This window comes from Takifugu flavidus, chromosome 20 (genome assembly GCF_003711565.1).
Source record: "Takifugu flavidus isolate HTHZ2018 chromosome 20, ASM371156v2, whole genome shotgun sequence".
In the NCBI taxonomy this organism is placed as follows: domain Eukaryota; kingdom Metazoa; phylum Chordata; class Actinopteri; order Tetraodontiformes; family Tetraodontidae; genus Takifugu; species Takifugu flavidus.
This window is the reverse complement of record NC_079539.1, coordinates 11171699-11190820: the sequence shown is the minus strand read 5'-3', so window position 1 is coordinate 11190820 and position 19122 is coordinate 11171699. Positions and strand designations below refer to the sequence as shown.

General features: G+C 42.7%; 1 protein-coding gene across 4 annotated transcripts in view; it reads right to left on the bottom strand.

The window, feature by feature from the left end:
- Nucleotides 1–19122, bottom strand: part of dcc (DCC netrin 1 receptor) — a 113598-nt gene that overhangs the window by 17635 nt on the left and 76841 nt on the right. For 2 of the 4 annotated variants that reach the window (XM_057018798.1, XM_057018800.1), the window contains exons 13-22: nucleotides 17127–17268; nucleotides 16046–16156; nucleotides 14575–14769; nucleotides 13751–13846; nucleotides 7897–8135; nucleotides 6919–7057; nucleotides 4893–5000; nucleotides 4454–4648; nucleotides 4310–4342; nucleotides 1441–1506 (exon numbers count right to left, since the gene is read on the bottom strand). In XM_057018798.1, coding sequence (XP_056874778.1) covers nucleotides 1441–1506; nucleotides 4310–4342; nucleotides 4454–4648; nucleotides 4893–5000; nucleotides 6919–7057; nucleotides 7897–8135; nucleotides 13751–13846; nucleotides 14575–14769; nucleotides 16046–16156; nucleotides 17127–17268 — 1324 coding nt within the window. The remainder of the gene's footprint in view (nucleotides 1–1440; nucleotides 1507–4309; nucleotides 4343–4453; nucleotides 4649–4892; nucleotides 5001–6918; nucleotides 7058–7896; nucleotides 8136–13750; nucleotides 13847–14574; nucleotides 14770–16045; nucleotides 16157–17126; nucleotides 17269–19122) is intronic. The other 2 variants (XM_057018799.1, XM_057018801.1) reach the window with 1 other exon arrangement.

The following is a 19122-nucleotide window of genomic DNA, read 5'->3' as shown; positions in this document are numbered from 1 at the left end:
TGCTGGACCAGGATTCGCCCAAAGGAGGGTCAGGGGTTACGAAGGATGTGGGTTTATCACTGCCTTCAGCAGCAGCACTAGACTATTAGTTCACACACGCACACGCACACCCACCTACACACCCTCACCCCCCCCCTCTCACACACACACACACACACACACACCACACACACACACGCACACAATGACTGCAGGCAAAGGCACAGACCTCTGACCTGTGCAACGAGGAGAATTCGTTCTGGTTATTGCTCTGATTTTTTGGTTGGATTCGTGTAGAGTTGAAGCTGACACTTGCAAGTACAACTTTCAAATGTCAATAATTAGTACTGTTGGGGGCAGCTCAAAATTGTGGTTATTAGTAGTGGTTACCAGTCGTAGCTACCGACAGTTATCAGTAGTAATTATTAGTAGACATCAGTACCCAACTTCAGTAGTTATCAGTTGTAGTTATTAACAGTTATCATTAGTAGTTATCAGTAATTATCAATAGTAGATGCCAATGGTAGTTGCAGTAACAGTCGTAGATATTAATAATTATCAGTAGTAGTTATTAGTTATTAGCAGCTATCAGTAAAAGACATGAATAGTAATTAGTTAATAACAGTTATCAGTAGTAGTTATTTGTTATTAGCGGTTATCAGTAGTAGATATTAGTCATTAGTAGTTATCAGTAGTAGATATTAATAACAGTTATCAGTAGTAGTTATTAGTAATTATCAGTAGTAGTTATTAGTAGTTATCGGTAGTAGTCATTAGTAGTTGTCAGTAGTAGTTATTAGTAGTTGTCCGTAGTAGATATTAATAGTAGTTATCTGTAGTATGTAATCATAGCCTGTATTTCTATCACTTTAACCACAATCACTTAACAAATGCCATTTTCAACTACGTAACTTGTGCAAACATAGCAAACACTGCAGTATTTATCCAACTCCAGGATAAAACTCTGACCATTAGAAAAGTCCTTGGGGTTCACCAATTAGTTAAGATGACTTGTCCTTAATAGATGGAGTTTGATTAGTTTTAGTCATAAAATGCATGTAAAGAAGCAAGACTAGAAGATGACTAACTATGAATTCTTTTGGAGGGGTTTACGTGATTTAAAAATGAACGCAGTATTAACTAAAGCTGTAATCCTGTTCATGAATAAAGAATTGGGTTTCTTAAGGTTCTTAAGTTTGAATAAACTGAGTATTACTGAGGAAGTAAATCCAATTAATTTTTCCTCTACTGACAGCAATCCAATTGTAAAGAGGAATCAACGCTAACAGACTGAATCGGTTAATAACGACTTGTCTTCAGATGTTGTCAGACGGAGTTCAGACATGACTGAGCTAACGAGAGGCAGAGCTCACTGAAGCTCAGAGCATTTAATTACATTAACATGTGAAGTCCAACAGCCCTAAAAGTATTTCAATCTAAGAAGATTAAAACACCTCTTACCATTTATGCTGCTTCTGTCAATCAAACTTGTGTCTGGTGGCCAGTAGCCAGGCTCCCCCCCTCGACCTGGAGAGCAAGAGACCAAGATTAAGAATATCTGTGAAGGTGTGAATACATAACTGCATGTAAAATATAAGATGGTCAACATGGCGGTGCTGTGGTAATCAGAGCTGCCCTGGTATGTGTGTGTGTGTGTGTGTGTGTGTGTGTGTGTGTGTGTGTGTGTGTGTGTGTGTGTGCGTGTGCGTTCCTAGGATCTGTTATAGCCAGCTTGGGCTTCACAGCTCCAAGTACTCTGATGACCACAGAGATCACTGATGTCTTCACTCTCCACATCCTCTCTAACTGCTCTCTCAGATCCTGGTATTGCTCCAGTTTCTTCTGTTCCTTCTTCTGATGTTGCGTTCATTGGGGGCCACCACATCTCTCAATACACCTTCTTTTACTGACTTTGTCCCATGCACAATATCCAGCTGGTTCTCCATCTCCTGTTTGTCAGGATCTCAGCTTGGCCATTCTCCACCACCTTTGTAGGTGTGTCCCACTTTGACCTCAGATTTTCCAGTTTAAAGTTGGTACAGATAGTCTTGTAGAGTCTACAAGACCACCTTTCACCATATCTTCTCGTTGACTTTCAAAGTGCACTTCACTTCACTTCTTACCAGCTCTTGGTAAGTGATTACGGAAGCACGCGCTTCTATTGAACTTGGTTCTGATCTTACTTTTCAGATCGGCTGCTCTGGTGTTAAGCCCCTCTGCATCATAGAGGCTTGTTGTCACTGGGGTTTGATGAAGAGTTTCGTAGAATCCACTGGTCCCACCGGTCCACCGCATGTACCCCCTCTGTCTAGGGTCACTGACATGGTAGCATTCCAACAATCCTTTATTCTCAATTCTCATTTCTACCTTAAGTTTATTCTCATTGGTCATCAGGTTTCCCTCGTCCCTCAGGAGCTGGTGCAGACTCCCAAACCAAACCATGAGGTCAAATTGAGCCATTTGGATGTAAGGCTGCCAGGAGCTCAATGCCCTGCATTCTTCTGAAACAGAAGTGTTTTGGAAAAACCAGCACTTTGTCCAGACTTGACTGTCCAACCATTCTGAGCAATCTCGGAAAATGGTAACGAGACACTGGAGCTTTTCAAAAACCTCTTATGTTTCAGGCGAAATGATACTTAAAAAGGAGCATATTTGAAATAATCTTAAAATGTGACTCAAAGTGTGTATGTTGCCATATTTTACAGTTAAATGTTACTTCGTCTATTGATATAAAACAAAAAACTATGAAAATTCTAAACGCGTGCACACACACACGCACAAACACACACACATACCAATTAGTGTGTGTGTTTACAGTGTGAGATCTAGCGTTGCTGAGCTGAATCCAGTGGATGCATTTATGACATGGACTAGCAGTTAGCATAAAAATATCGTAGTAATAGTAATGGATTTGTTTACATTAAAAAAAACCAAAACAGCTTTTGTTGGCTGATTTCCCATTTCCCCTCTATCTCAGAAGACAAATGTTTTGTTGCCAGCCAATTAGTCAGTGACTTTCCTTCAGCATGATGAGTGGATGTTATTTGAGAAGAATGAAAAATAAGTTCAATTATGAAGAAAATGGCCTGTCATCCACAGTTCTGGTCATTTTCTCTTTTTTTCCAAGTGTTTTATAAACTAAAAATTGAGCAAGTTCTGTTCAGGTTTGCAAGCTCAGATTGGTTTTGTCTCCATCATGTCATATTTATTTTCCACCTCCTGCCTTCAACCTGCTCCATCTCCACCAAATGTTTTGAAATGAGAACCAACAGACAGAATATTTCATTATTGTGTTGCACATGACCAAATTTAATTGTCTAGAAATGAATTAAATTGCTTTTATGACAAAGGAGCTGTGGGTGAATCCAGATTAATCAGAATTCCTCATTTTTTCTGTTGTTGGAAGCTCCATTGTTGAGCTGTGTCTCCGCCCACTCTTCTTTGGGTGTTCGGTCAGGGTGGCTGGTATTTGCCCCAGGGTGGTACTGAGCCACTAGGGCATTTAATCTTTGTTGAAAATTGCTGAAAATTGCTGGCGATATTTTTTTCCACACGTGTTTGACTCTGGTCCCATGTTTTCAGTGCTTGGATGTAGCTTTGCTCTGGTGCTGTGGGTGAGGGTTCTGAGGTGGTGTTCCCTAAATTCCAAACATGGCATAGCCATCTTTCTGTCTGTAACAGCTCTCCTCAACAGGAGGGATCAAAACAACCTCCTAACTCCTACCAACATTCTGCTGAAACGGTTTAATGGAGGAATTCAAAAGTAAAACTGCTTCAGTGCATGGGGCTGCCTTTCCCTGCAGTCACAGGCTCTACTTTTTGGAAAAGTTCCTCCAAGAAGACAATAACAACATTCGTCTTTGTATTATCTTAAAAAACCTAGTCAGGAAGAGAACGTTGCTGTTAAATAAGCCTTGAAGAGCTTCATTTTAAATGAACTCCCCTTTAAACACTGGAGACAGATAAATGCTGATAACACAGTTTGAAAACATACGATTTACGTAGGAAAGATGGTTTGGACAGAGAAATCAGTCATTTAAAATCTCTTCATTATATTTCACTCTTTTCCTAAAAAGCAATTTTTTTTAAACAATTCCTTAACAAATAGCAGAGAACTAATGAGCCTAATTCCAGGTGACAGTTGGTTTAAGTGTTAAGTGTTTCTGTTATTCACCAGTTTATCCTTTAATCCATGATCTATCGCTTTGTCTTTGTTTTATAAACCTGCTGTACATGCCAATACGATTTTAATTAGTCAAGTACACACACACACACACACACACACACACACACACACACACACACACACACAGAATGGGAGAAGGCTTACCTTGATCATTGGCCATTTTGTCTGGATGTTCCACTAAAAAGGTCCACAGAGAGCAAGAGTAAGTTGGTAAACAGACAAGAAAAACAACTCTCTTTCTCTCTCTCACACACACACACACACGCACACCCACACACACAGACAAACCTTTTGCAGTCCTGAAGTGGATGGGTTCTGACAATGGGCCAACACCTTTGGCGTTCTTGGCTTGGATCCTGAAGTAATAAACTGTGTCCAGGTTCAAATCTACAACCTGATGGGTCAACCGGTCACCGCTGATGGCCTCCATTACCCAATCATCTATCGGCATGTTCTTATCCAGAGTGTAGTACAGAATGTAACCTGTTACATTTAACAAACAAACAATGTTTAATTTACCCTCATTGTGATTTTACTGAAAGAAATGTAGCTGATTTTTTTTTTTTTTTTTACATCAGTGTAACATTTTGGGATCATTGACTGCGGAACATAATGACCGGCCACCTCATAAAAGCTAAACCAGTTCATTTGCTGTATTGTGGCTTTAATTTCAAGATATGCACAAGACACGTGACACATGAGGAAGATTGGCCGCCTAATGGCTCACCTGTGAGTCTTCCATTGGCCTCCATTGGAGGTTGCCAACTAATTAAAATAGACCGGGGTCGTCCTTCACGACTGATCACTGTTAAATCTTTGGGAGCGGAGCCAGGAGCTGTCAATTTGTGTAAAAAGAGGAATGGAAAACAGCATTAGCAATGGTGTTCAGTCCACCTAAGCAGATAAAGATAAAAGTAGGTTAAAGTGACCAAAAAAAAAAGACTGGTTCTGTATAAAACTAATTCAGTATGGAAACAAACATCAATGTAATAATTTTGGTGAAAAGCAGCCAAATATTTCTTGTTTAAAGTTAAACCTAATCATGTAATACTGATCTGAAATGTAATCAAAGGCTAATTGCATCTTAAACCTAGCAGAAAATCCAGGTTTCTGTGAAGTTATGGCATTCTAATTTTGAAATATAATTTATGCTAATTGTCTTGGAAACCATTTTACATTTCTGGATGCCTCAGATTTTTATAGCTGGTTTTATTATGTGCCAGTTTCCAACAGTTGAGAAAACATAATCTGTTTATAATTGATTATCATGATATTTGTTAACATCTACATGTCCTTGGCTAGCTTCCCACTGTTTGATCTTTTCTCTTTTAAACCGATGACTTGATTTATTCTTAGACCTCTTACTAAATGACCACAATTTTTTCAGGTTGGAATTTATGCACAATCCAAAGACCGACTTCTCTTTTGACCCCTGCTCCTGTTCCACTCTTGTGAAAATGTGAGCCGATTTGGATGTGAGTTATCTCACCACCACTGTTTCCATGGAGACCGCTGCATATGACCAGTAATTTGGATGCTCCTTTTTGTGATGGCTGAGATATTGTTAAAGTTTAAAATCCTTTTTTAATTGAATACTAAGGATTTGACATCTGGATAGGACTCAGTACTTCACGTTTGAAAACGATATGAGTCGCATTCTGAGGCTTTCTGGTGATGCTGGCAGCTGTTTAGTTATGTGTGTAGGAGAGGAAATTAGCCTTTACACTATCTGCAACCCAGTTTTGGTTCAACTGAAATGAGCCCACAGTTGTAGATTTGCACAGTCCAGCTTTTAAAGTAATCATAATTTACAGCGAAGCAGCCATCACGAGCACCGCCGGTGTCACCAGCTGCTGAAGAACATTCTAGGTGGGGCTGTTTCATATGAAGTCAGTTTCAATAACTACTGGCTATGAAGAGCTAGACGCCACAGCTCCACCAAACAGTAGGAATCTAATACCAAAATAAAGCATAAAAAACAAACCGGAAACAAATAACCCAGTAGGATTACACATTTTTACATTTTACACTTTTGCTGACTATTACTTGTCACCATATTACAGCTGTCACCCGCCCCTTTGGCTTTGGACGATGCTGATTGGACAAACTGCTGTTGCTATGAACTGATTTCTGGACCGTGATTGGCTGGCTGTTGCACTGACTGGGCGATCGGTCATGTCGCCCTGGAAATTATATTTATATATGAGATTTTGTTGGTAATTTAAACACACATTTACTTAAAGTCAGTAATTATTCTGACCGATGTTATTCACAGGTCAACAGACTAGTTGAATTCTCAAACTACTATTGTAACTTTATGTTTCTATGGGATGATACAACCAGATGAAATGTCCACGTCCAACCATCGCCTCAACTCTTAGCTTAGCTGGGTCTAGTTTTTACATCTGCTAAGGACATTAAAGTGAAACTACTGAACCAAGTGGGGCAGAGCGTTGAAGCGTGTGCCCACTAATGAAAAACAGCCCCCCCAGCTGCAAGAGTTTCCCATGCACCTGGACACACACTTACACCTATTTCAAACCTATGGCCAACCCAACGGTGGTCAGCTGAGTGTGAGTGTATCAATGAATGCTCTGTGATGGACTGTAAACTATAAATTGCTGATTGTCAAAGAGAGGTCTGATCTTGGGGCTTGTTGCCATGTGGGAGATCAAAAAGATCCAAAATAGAGTCAGGCCTTTGCTCTCATAGGCGGCATCACAAGAAGACAACATAATGTATGTGAGACTCACCAGCTTCATAAGTTGTGGCGTGTGCCGTCATACTCCAGGTACTGGACTTCCGACCTTTGGTAACCATGACAGCAAACTCATACATGGTGTTTGGTTTGAGGCCTGTGACAGTATGACTGAGTGCTGTGGTGTCTGCGGACTGACACAATAAAGCTGCACTTAAATATCTTTAGCCAGAATGTGAAGAAAGCAAGACAACTGCAAAGACATACCATAATAAGCAAATATAATGCTTTTTTTTTGCTTAAAGAAGAAAGGAAGAAGCATTGTGGTCCATAAAGATGTTTTAGTTGCTGACAGTATGGGATTCCAACATTTGTGTGTGCTGGAACTGTGGTTTTTCATCTTACTGTCCCTTAAAGGCTGTTTGGCTTTGAGCTCAGTTGCTTCTGTTCACTAATGAGGATCTCATTCACGAGGCTTTTAGTAATAAACAATGCAATCTACCAGAAAAATCACTCCCCTTTGTAATTCATTTCAATGCCAGGAAGCTTTCTCTTTTATACTGTTTACACATTAAATATAACAGGTGTGATGGTGCCGCTGCTCCGTATTGGAGAATACCCTAATCACTTCTATTAGTACCTGGACAGAAAACGACGCTATTGATCGATGCATAGTGAGTAACTTAAGATGCAAATTGCTTCACAGCTGAGTTTTTAAGAAACAGCAATAAAAAAAAGTACCAAGATAAAGTCCAGTGTTGAGTCCTGACGTGTTCGGGGAAAACAGTAAAAATCATACAGTAATTCAAGCATTAAAGAAATGGTTTTCAGTCTCCCTACATATCAGGATCGAAGTGTAAATAAAGAATTAATGATCCAGATAATTTGGAGATGAGCTCATGGTTCAAGTAACTGGTTAATTTAGAATAAAGTCAACATTATTATATTAAGGCATCAAAAGAAGAAAAATAAATGCAACAACTTATTATTCACAACAGTTAATTTGAGCAAATTAGCATTCAGTTGTTGCTACCTTGTACTTTCCGCTGGTGGAGTAGCTTGTCTTCCACTTGACAGAGTAGTAGCGCACCTCAGAGGTCTTCTGATTCTTGCTCATGGAGTTGTCAGCCCAAGAAACCCGGACCGAATCTGACGACAGAGCCACCGCTTGGACCCCCACTGGGGGAATCATGGGAGTACTGGTGTCTGGCATGGGAGTGGGGTATTTATCAAAGAGATGGAAGAGATCATCCTCAGATGGGTCTATGGGGTCTGAGAAGTGGTCGTTAACGGTGACCATGGTGTGGCCCAAGAATGTGTGGAAATGAATATTTGTTTAAACGGGAGGGAAACGAGCAAATCGAAAAGTGTGAGTGTATGTGCGCAGGTGAAATAAATGTAAAGGACATGCAACAGAACAGGGTTTGTTTTAGAGGAAAGAAGGAAAAGGAGTTAATGATGAATGAGGAAATGGAAAGAGGAGAGAGGAAGAAAAGAGTACAAAGAGATGAGAGCATTATTACACATGTAATTAATAGAGCTCTAAACAGACGTGGAGCTTGAGATTCAAGGAGGAGAAAGATTTCTCATCTCAAATGATCCTCAGATATTTAGCTTTAGTGATTAGTGACAGAAGAGCCAGATCTGACCAACGGGGACATGAGTCACTTTCCTTTAAATAACAACCTCAAGTTCCACTAAACTCTCAATGGAAAAGCAGAAAACAAAGATTTTGAATTTAAAGCTTAAAACCAGAGGAAGGACAGTAGTGGCCAAAACTCTTGAAGCACCTGACAGAATATGAGAAAACGGGCGTTTCTGGTTCTGAAACCCACTTTCATTCTGCCAATGGTGGCTGTAAGCTCCAACAATAGCAGGTAAACGTTTGCTGATGGTGTTTGACGGCTTCTGCAGCTCTGCTCAAATAGATCCATCCACTTTAGCTTCCAACTGACCCCAGATTTACTGCACCGGGTTGAGGCCTGGACTCAGAGAGACTTGATTTCAATGGCTGCTTCAACAAAGTGAACCCTCCTCAAGATCTCATCATTTTGGCCACCACTGTGTGGGAGAGGCATGATGTCGGAGTCAGTGATGTGTTACAGGAACAACATGGAACAGAGGCTGAGAAGCAGGACTACAAGATTGCAGTTGCTCTGCTCTCTCAGCTCAGATCTAGAGATCTACCGATCTCAGACCTACGGGACCAATAAATACTTAAACACACCGACTATAATGTTTTATCTTAGTTTAATCTAAAGCCATATTTTTACCATTTAGATGAAATGAAATACGTGAAGGAAAATAGAAATATTTGTACTTCCCCAACACACACACACACACACACACACACACACACACACACCTCACTAAAGGCTACAGATTATTATATGGGGCCTGGATTTCAGAATTGAAAGGCTTTTAAATGATCTGTACATGGGTTGACACCTTGATTCCGAGATGAGAGAACTTGCTGTAGTTTTAATTGTTTTAGAAATGCCATTTTCATACAGGTACTTTCACTGTAGAGCACTTCAGTATTGCCAGTTTATAGTTGATGTAAACCTGGAAGTACTGTGACCTCAGTCCAGCCTCTCTAGTTCCTGTCCCTGTTATATCCAGTCATCTTCCCCAACTTCCCACTGGGGAAGTTGGGGAAGATGACTGGATGTTCCTTCAGAAGTCCACCACCATCTCCTTAATTTTTCCAATAAAAGCTTGAGGTAGTGGTTCTCACAGCATGTCACAGCATGCAATGAAGCTCTCTAGTCCCTATTCAGTGCGACCCGAGTCAGCAGGCTACAGTTTGGAGGCTTTTCCTCTAGATGCAGCAGGGCATAGGTACTCTAATCACCAGGGGTTCATAGCGTGCTGAGTTGGTTCCGTTATGTAAATATTGGTCTGTGAATGCAGACCAGGAGGGCATAAATGTTAAAAACACCAAAGTTGTTCACCAGATCATCAAGGACTGAAGTCGTTTTGTCAAATAGATGCCACTGATGACAACGACTGGTGAGCAATGGGAGACAGAGTGGCCTCTTCGGGCCAAGGGAAACCAGACACAGGGTCAGCGGGTTTATATATATAATCTCACTTAAAAAAAAACAAGAACATTTAATTATGACACAGTTATTTCTCTATGTGGACAATAATTTTTTTCATTCTGACATTCATTGTAAATTATCTCGTAATCTTTTATTCTCATTATTTGCTTGTGGCTCCACTGCTCCAGTTTGGTCTATCGACCCACAGGGAAACTCTCCTTGGGTTCCTGTTGGCCCTGGAGGACCAAGAGCCTCCTGGGCTCCAGGGGTGGGGGTGTTCTCCTAGACAGCAGTTCCTGTGGCGATGGGCTGAGATACCCAATGGCGCACGGCTTCTAAGGGTAGTCTATTTATGACCTGGGTCCTCAGTACTCCATGTTTCCTTACAAACATTTGATTGTGTGTGTATGTGTGTGTGGGCCTGTTAGTGTAATTGTCAGGGGATGGGAGGGAGAGCTCTTCCTTTTCTTTTAACTGCTTAAAATGTCTTGTTATTTGATGTTGCTTGTTTTATCCCTTCGAGAATGAAAAAATCTCTATAATAATGCAAATCGTTGGCTGGCTGGCTAGTTGGTTGGCTTCAGTAAATCCAGTAAAAGATTTCTGTCTTTTGTGGGGATCAGAAAAGAGCCCCCAGGACAAACCATACCTTTGTGAGATGATTTCATGTCCTCCAATGAGTCTTTTGTGTTCATCTTCACTGCTGATGCAGTGGCTGAGGCCCTCTGGTCCTCACTGGGGCCCACTCAGAGCTGGGAGTGTCCACTCTGATGTACTGTGTCTGGCCAGTGAGGGAGCCAAGCGGGCCCTCTTCTTGATGTTGCGCAGATGTTTCATATCCATATTAATCCATGGTTTATTAATTCATGCTTTATTGGTTGTGAAATTAACCATTAGTTGGCTCAATGGTGGCCTGCAGCAGCACATGTGATCACTCACCATGAAGCAAGGATGCCCCCCATCCTGCTGGCTCTCAGTCCAAGTTCACTCAAGCATGCTTGCATCATCACGTGACTCTATGCACAACCGTACCCATGTGGTTGTGTGACCTCGGTTCTTCTGGAGGATGAAGCGGCCTAAAGCTGCTCGGACAGGCGCTCTGTTTAAGCCTGATGTAATAACAAATGGATGGTCAATCCATGTCTGGATTACTGATCAGCTTCACCCTTAACTCCTGGACGTCCCCTCAAACCTAATGGATGGACTTTAATTCCATCCATATTTAGAGGTTAGCCTGAGGAAGACCTTCACAAACTGTCCCATTTTAATAATGACTCAACTATGCCGACCCTATCTTAAGCTTTTATTGAGCTGCCTCGGTGTCCTGGTCTGGGACTCTGTCACTACAGGACAACATGATCAAACGGGCTAAACGTGGAGCCTCAGCAGCCGATGACACACAGCTGCAGCCTAATGACGGCTCTATTCTTAACCAGCGCTCGCACCCTTTGCCTGCTGAGTTCGCCATGTGATTTAAACATGACCTGACTTCAGTTACTGCTGAAGATGCTCTGGTGTTGACGGCGCTGCTGTAATTATGGAGACTCGTCCTGCCGTGTAAATGAGCAGCAGGGGTGGACAGACGCTCCGTCTCCTGCTGCTGCTGCTGCTGCTGGACACAGATGTGGAGCTCTGGGTTGCAGCAAAGACAGAGAGACTAACGACAGAATAGAGGGAGATTGATGAGATGGGTGTTTGGGGCTGCGGGCTGAGCTGCAGCACTGTGGAGAGTGGTCATCCGGAATTACAATAAAGCTGCAGCCAGGACAGAATACTGATGAGGGCACGGCTCGTCCTCCTTCAGTGCGTCCCTCCCTTCTTGTGTTGTCATTCTATCCTTTATTTCTGACTATCAAATTATTCTTGGTCTCGTCACCTTTGATTTTTTTTGTTTGCAGAAGTTTCTCCACTCAATTTCTTCTCCCCTCTGTTCTGTCCCAAACTTATTTTCTTTCCCCCGAGCTAGAATCTGCTCTTCTCATTTTGAGCCGATACATCCCATTATTCCTCCTGCAGTATTCCTCTCGGTGGCCATAAGGGGGTTGATTAAATTGCAGCGTGTCGCGTGGTTGACTAGCGCTCCTGTCTCTGCAGTGTGTGGGTGGTGAGGCAAGGACAAGTGAGTATATTAACAAGGATCCTGCCATTAAGAGCCATTGTTTAAAGCTCTCCTAAAAGCTCTCCAGCAGCTGGTGAGCAGAGAGTGGCCGAGAATTCAGCTCATTGTGGCTGACAGACCTCCAGTTAGCTTCAGAATCAGAGAAAGTTTCAAGAAATACACACTAGAGACAGGGATGGGGTATGGGGTGACAACATGGTTCCACAAAGTACACAAGGATATTTGTAGAGAACCCAAATGACTGCATTCCTAAATCAGATGTCTTTACAGCTTCCTGTATGTTGCTGTAAAACAGGAATTAGAAAAAAAGAGAGGTTTGAGCTGAACTCTAACTGTAAGGAAGGAAGCTGTGGTTACATCATGAAGGTTGAGGAACCAGATAAATCCTTGATTTTATGATGTGATTAAAGATTGATGTCTGCTGCAGTGAGTTGGGAAGGCTGTTGAATTCATCAGGGGAACTTGGCTGATGTGGATGTCTCACATTTAGCTGCAGCTCACAATGAGCACAAGGAGCTAATGAGCTCTCAATTCTTTCTGTCTCTCCTTTTTACTTCTTCCACTTTTACCTCCTCTAGTCACAACTGCACGTGGACCCCAGTGTTGGGGTTCATGTTGATGTTTGGGCAGTAACAGAATAATAGGACAGTTTAGTCGCAAGGTTTTGGTAACATTTTTACACAACTGCTTTACCCTCACATATACTGTATACTGTGGTTGATTGTTGAAGCTGTTCTCATGCTGGATTTTATTGCAGCTGTATTGAAACAGCAGCAATAATCTCAGCATCTAAAACAGCTATGGGCCCCTGGTGCCTCTTACACCTAATTTCTGAAGCATAATTATATTTTATTTTGAAAACATAGAAGCTACTGGAGAAGGTATTAATTCGAGAAAAGTCATAAAGGTTGGAGTTGTTTAAATGTTTCATAACATTAGATTATTGTCACTTCATTTAAGCTAAGACGCTAATGTTGCCTCGCCTACTGGTTTTCTAAGAAACTACAGGTAACTGAAGCGGACACGCATAGCTGGTGATTATTTTGGTGAAACTGTGTAACTAAAAACTAATCAGTAACTCACAAAGAAATTATATATACATATATATGTGTGTGTGTGTGTGTGTGTGTGTGTAATATATGAAATACAGTATGTTACAATATTCCCAACACTGATTAGAACACAACCTCTGCTGTTAGGCTGTTGCTCTGCTCCCAACAGTATCACAGTCAGAGTTGGTCACACACACACACACACACACACACACACACACACACACACACACACACACACACACACACACACGCACACACACACGAAAACATTCTAAAGTCTATAAATATTTTCCAGGCTGTAGTTTCTGACGAGTTTTTCTTTTCTCATTATATTTCATGTTAAACTTTGAAACAAATTTAATCTCATTTTCTAGAGAATCTTTTTCTTTGTGCAATTCAATGATCATTTTTCATCACAGATAAACTGCTCTCCTGATATTATTGTTATTTAACTGGACCTGTCAGACCACCTGGGCCATCCAGCAGTAAGAAGCAGGAGCGGGTTTGTTTTTGCTGAGTTTAAGCAGATAAGAGTGATATTGACTCGACCTTTGGATCCTTGTGACAGATGGATTACCCCGCCGTCATAACAAGCATTAGCATCATGCTCCCAGTGGTCGGGCGTCTGCAGCACAGTGCTGTGGGTGTTCTTACGGTGTGTCTGCTCACCTGTCAGGGATCGTGTGACAGCACTCTCGTACAGCGGGATTCCTTCTCCGGCATTATTGAAGGCTTTCAGGGAGATCACGTAGTGGGAGCTGGGCTCTGGTGCAGGACAAAGAGGGACACATTCATTTCAGAGGGAAACATCCCTTCTTTTTCTCCTTTTAGCAGCTACATGTTTGTAGGACATTCCTGAGGTGGGCCTGTTTATCATGGGACATTATCTGTGTAAACACGTGTGTATATGGATAAATATGTGGCACCTGTGGAGGCGTGGGCGGATTGCTATGCAGGACGCGGGTGGTGGTGCATGTTCCCTGCATGTCGTGTCAAACCCAGCATCAGTTACACAAACAGGCGCGCTGAGCTCCCCAGATGCCGGCGCCATATGAATTAATTAGAGCTATGAATTATAAATGCTGAGCACATATGTGCGCTTGCCCTCACGTGCGCGTGGACCCCGGCAGCTTTGTGCCTTGAGATGGGTCTTATTATTGTTTTATTATTGTTATTATCCACCCTGAGGTTATTTCATATCAGAAAAATGGTCTTATTTGTTGGTTCTTTGCTATGAAAATGTGTTTTTAATTCTTTAGCAAAACAATTTATTCATGGTGCATTTTAATGGAGCGGCTGGTCTTTGACTTGACCGCAATTGTGATTTAGCTCTCAGATATTGTGGGTGTCTATATCTATTAGGAGCGACGGGCGTCTGAGACAGCTCCACTAAAGCAGAAACAGGTTTTTACAAGGTTGACAAAGCCACATTTCACACAGACCCGACCGTCTCAGCACGGATCTCTTTAAAGCTTATTTAAAGACGTTCTCACCGAGGTTCTCAATGGAATAGTATCTCTGCTTGCTGTCCACGCGGACCGTCTCAGCATAGGGGCTGCCCACCCCGTAGCCAATGATGTAGCCCCGGACCAGGATGTTGGGGCTGAGCGGTGGCGTCCAAGACATGATGATGCTGTGGGGCAGTGGCCTGACGTGCAGAGAACTTGGCTGATCGGGTACTTGACTTTCTGTGGGAACGCCAACAAGGAAAACATCACAGAGGAAGCGGCGGAGCGCAGTCTCTTCACCCTCAGCCGTTTAAATGCTAACAATGTTAGCGGCAACAGTAGCGGCTACTTAGAACAATTGGACTTACAAACCATGTTAGCTGTGTATTGAGCCCTAATGAGCCCTGACACTTTGTGTTATTCTCCAGCATCAGATTACATCAGATTAGCTTGCTGTGAGTCCTCGGGGGACGCGGCTGATATCACTTTACTGAGTGATAATCCATTCAAACCTTGTTTGAGCCTCCCCGGCCTGTAAACACAGTTAGCATGGATGTGTTTTTATCGCTGCAGCTTCCTGCTGACCTGGACGTTCTCCTGGTTCTCGACAGCCACCTGAGCATCCATCCATCCATCCATCCATCCATCCATCCATCCATCCATCCATCCATTCATCCATTCATCCATTCATCCATCCATCCATCCATCCATTCATTCATTCATTCATTCATTCATTCATTCATTTAGGTTTCTCCAGTCTTATGTGCTTATTTCTGTTGAATTAAATCCGTCCCAACTTTTTGAGGGTAACTATAACTATATTTCCTCTCTCTGAAGGTTCAGTCTGGCAAACACAGGGTTTTTGCCACTGATGCTAATGTTTAGCATCAAAAATTCATGAGGTCTTCAACCTTGCCATCCCTCCGCTGATGGCCTCATGTTTGCTGTTGTGAAATGTCTCCAGAGTCTAATTCTGACAAATGTCCAGCGAGAATGACGTCAAGGTAGCTTTTAATTCCTGTGAAGGTCACACGTTCTTCAGGTCCCAGAATCAAGAACCCAGATCTCGAACCAGATGCGATGTGACTTTTGTTTCAGGCTGTCTGTTCTGGGTCACATGTGGGGACCCTGGTCCTGCTATTGCATCCATGTTCACTTCTATAGGAACATCACGGTTCTTGTTTGGCCTGTTGTTATGACAACAGGCTCTTTCTTTAGGAACATGAACATCAATCTTGTTGTGTATCCTCGTGGAACTTTGCTGCAGTGTTTGGTGTTTCCTCAGTGGTTGTCCAGAGGTGTCCAGTAGAGGACAGAATTACTGCTCCAGATCATCACTCCAGATCTTTGCAAACCCCTGATTCAGTCCCAAACCTGAACCACCCCAGACCAAAGCCCTGATGCATGTCAGCCCCCAACTGGTTAAATATTCAGAACAGCAGCTTTATTTACATAATGATGAACAAATCTCTCTCTCCCTCCCTCTCTGTCACACACAAACACACACACTTCATACCGTCCAAATCGTTCTCTGGCGTCTCAGCAGTGGACCAGTCGCTAAATGGACCTGTTCCGTTAGCTGTCATGGCTGCCACCTGGAAGCTGTACTGGCTGCCTTTCTCCAGACCTGTGGGGACACAGACAGAGACGGTGGTGGTTCTGCTGTTTGTTAAAACCAAAGTAGACATCTGCACACATTCTTTTCTTTTAATGCTTTGTGCTGTCCTGCAGGGGAACACTGTCCACGTCCCCTCACAAGGAGACAGCTGAATGAGGTAAAGCTGGAACATGTAACAGAGATAATAATTCTTGTAAATAAAACAGCAACACCTCTTCAGCTGTTGATGTTATGGATGAATATAGATCAACTGATGTCTCACACACACACACACACACATGCACACACACACACACACACACACACACACACACACACACACACACACCACAAAACACAATAAAACCCAATCTCCTTCTTGTCCTACATGTTTTTGTCTGAGACGGTCTGACAGACACTCATATTTTCAATGCAGGGGGACAGATTTTTGTCCCCTGCCGTGTCTCATCGTATATTCATTTGCTGCTCCTGCTGGAGCTGCCTCCCTCTCTGAGTCCAGGCCTCAGCCCTGTGCAGTAAATCTGGGGTCATTTGGAAGCTAAAGTGGATGGATCTATTTGAGCAGAGCTGCAGAAGCCATCCAACACTGGACTGGAGCGCTCTGATACCACAGAGATGCTGAGGAAAGTGACTGATGTCCCCGTTGGTCAGAGCCGGCCCCTCTGTCACTAATCACTAATCACTGAACAGAAAATTTGAGGATAATTTGAGATGAATCTCTAGCTCCACATCTGTTTAGAGCTCTATTAATTACATGTGTAATAGTGCTCTCATCTCTTTGTACTCTTTTCTTCCTCTCTCCTCTTTTCACTTCCTCCTTCATCCCCATTTTCCTTCTCTCCTATGAAACAAAGACACGTCTCTGTGTCACTTCCAACCTAGCGTGTCCTTTGGTTCGTGCTAGCTTGTATGACAGCTTCTCTCCTTCAATTACAGCCTCTGGAGCAGCATGACTCTGCTTTAAATCTGGCAGCCTCACCTGTAAAAAGGTACCAGAAGTTGTTGGGTTCAATGGCCTCTTGGTCACCACGGCGACCTGTCCTCCTGTATTTGATTTTGTAGGCAGTGATGATGCCGTTCTGGGAGCTCCGTGGAGGCGGCTGCCACAACACCTTGATGCTCTGCAAGACAATTGGAAGAGAAAAGTTCAGCGTCGACTCAAAGAGCTGTGAGACGTCTTCGGATCACACACACACACACACACACACACACACACACACACCACACACACACACACACGCACACACACACAGATGTTTCCTCTGCCCAGGGGCACCATCCTGTGCTTAATGTATAAAATTAAGATAAGAAAAATTAGATTTTACAGTCATTTAATTCATCACTGTTGTTTAAATTAGACCTGTCTTATTTCATATTCCTATTTCTGGCTTTTCCTGAGCTTCCACTAATTGTGAGCTTGTTAACCCTCCCCCCCACACAGACACACACTCACACACCTTTAAACCCTGCCAGAGAATTTTAAATGGCTGTGAAAATGCGAAAAGATGAAGCGAAAATGTGATTAAAACAGAACAAGAGTGACAGAAGCCACCCAAAACAACAACTGTTGCTGTCACATTCTCCAGGCGACACTTTCGTCCCAGACTGTAAGCTAGCATGATGCTGTTCTGCTCTTTGGTGTGTTTGGGGAGGACTTTGAAATGGAAAGTTTTAAAGCTTCACCGAATCATTTATGACAAACAGAAATATTGTATTTGTGCAGTTTTCAACACTCTAACGGGGCTGCAACACTTGCACCAAATATCCAGATTTTTATGCCTTACGAGCTACAATCGAGAACATTGTATTTGGCTTTAAGTGTGCAGGGCTTGAAATTGTACCACATCAGGACTGAGCCCCGTTCCTCTGAAAGGAAAATGACTGGAGGGGGCATTACAGACCCAGTGGACCCCACTTCTGGTGATTGGAGATGATCCTGGAGCAGTCATAGGATTATTATTGTTGTTGTTAGTGTTATCATTATTGTTATTACTGTTGTTATTATAGTCCAGCACACACCCCTTGCAGCGAGTGTGTGTTTCAGCTGAAACATGTAGCCAGTGTTGCTGTGACAACAAGCACAGTGGAATTCATTAACATTTAGCTGCAGCTGCTCCCTCTGACACTCCTCATCCTGCTAACTGATTACAGCACAACTGATTACTGGGGGGGGGGGTGCTGGAAGGGGCAGACGTCTTACTTCACAAGTGTGGGGGGGGCAACCAAAGAGCAATTACTGAAAGGGACATCCTCTCATTTGAGTTCTAATTGTAAATCCACATCCACACCTGTAAATCAGATCAGCTCTAAATTGTTGGACTAATGATTTTAATGAACATGCAGGGATTCATTCAGCAGGTGAAGAACAAGGGCCACCTACAACTGGGGCACAGCCCAGAATATCACTGCTGACTTCATGTGGGCTGCCAACACTGAGCAACAGGGGGCTTGATGTGGAGCCAAGGACTTTATGGTGTGTGTTTATTTCCTGTTGTCATGACTTTTCAGAAGCGCAATATTCTGAACATAAATTGAATTACAAATAGCTTCAGCCATGTTCCCTGGTACAGGTTCCAGGGTCCCTTAAACGTAGGGTTGGACTCCCTGCTGAGCGCTGCTGGTGTGATTACCGTAGTAGTGAGGGGAGGACCAGGAGCCATCCAGGGATCAGCTTCTAGTCATGTGTGGGTGTCCTTGAAACTCAGAACTTTCGTTGAAATATCCATACTATCAAATATTGTCCTCCATTTTAAAAAAAAGGTTTTATAGGGTCTGAAATTCAAACTGCTCCCTGCCTCGCACACTGGTAACAGCCACAGCAGTTCCAGTTAGGTTATGGGTGGTTGACCAATCAATACATCAATCAGCTTTATCTATAAAGCACTTAAATAACCACACAGCGTACTGAACAAATGAAACTCAGCGACTGGCCTGAAAACGCCCCCTTTTAGCTTTAAGGACAACCAGCTAAGATT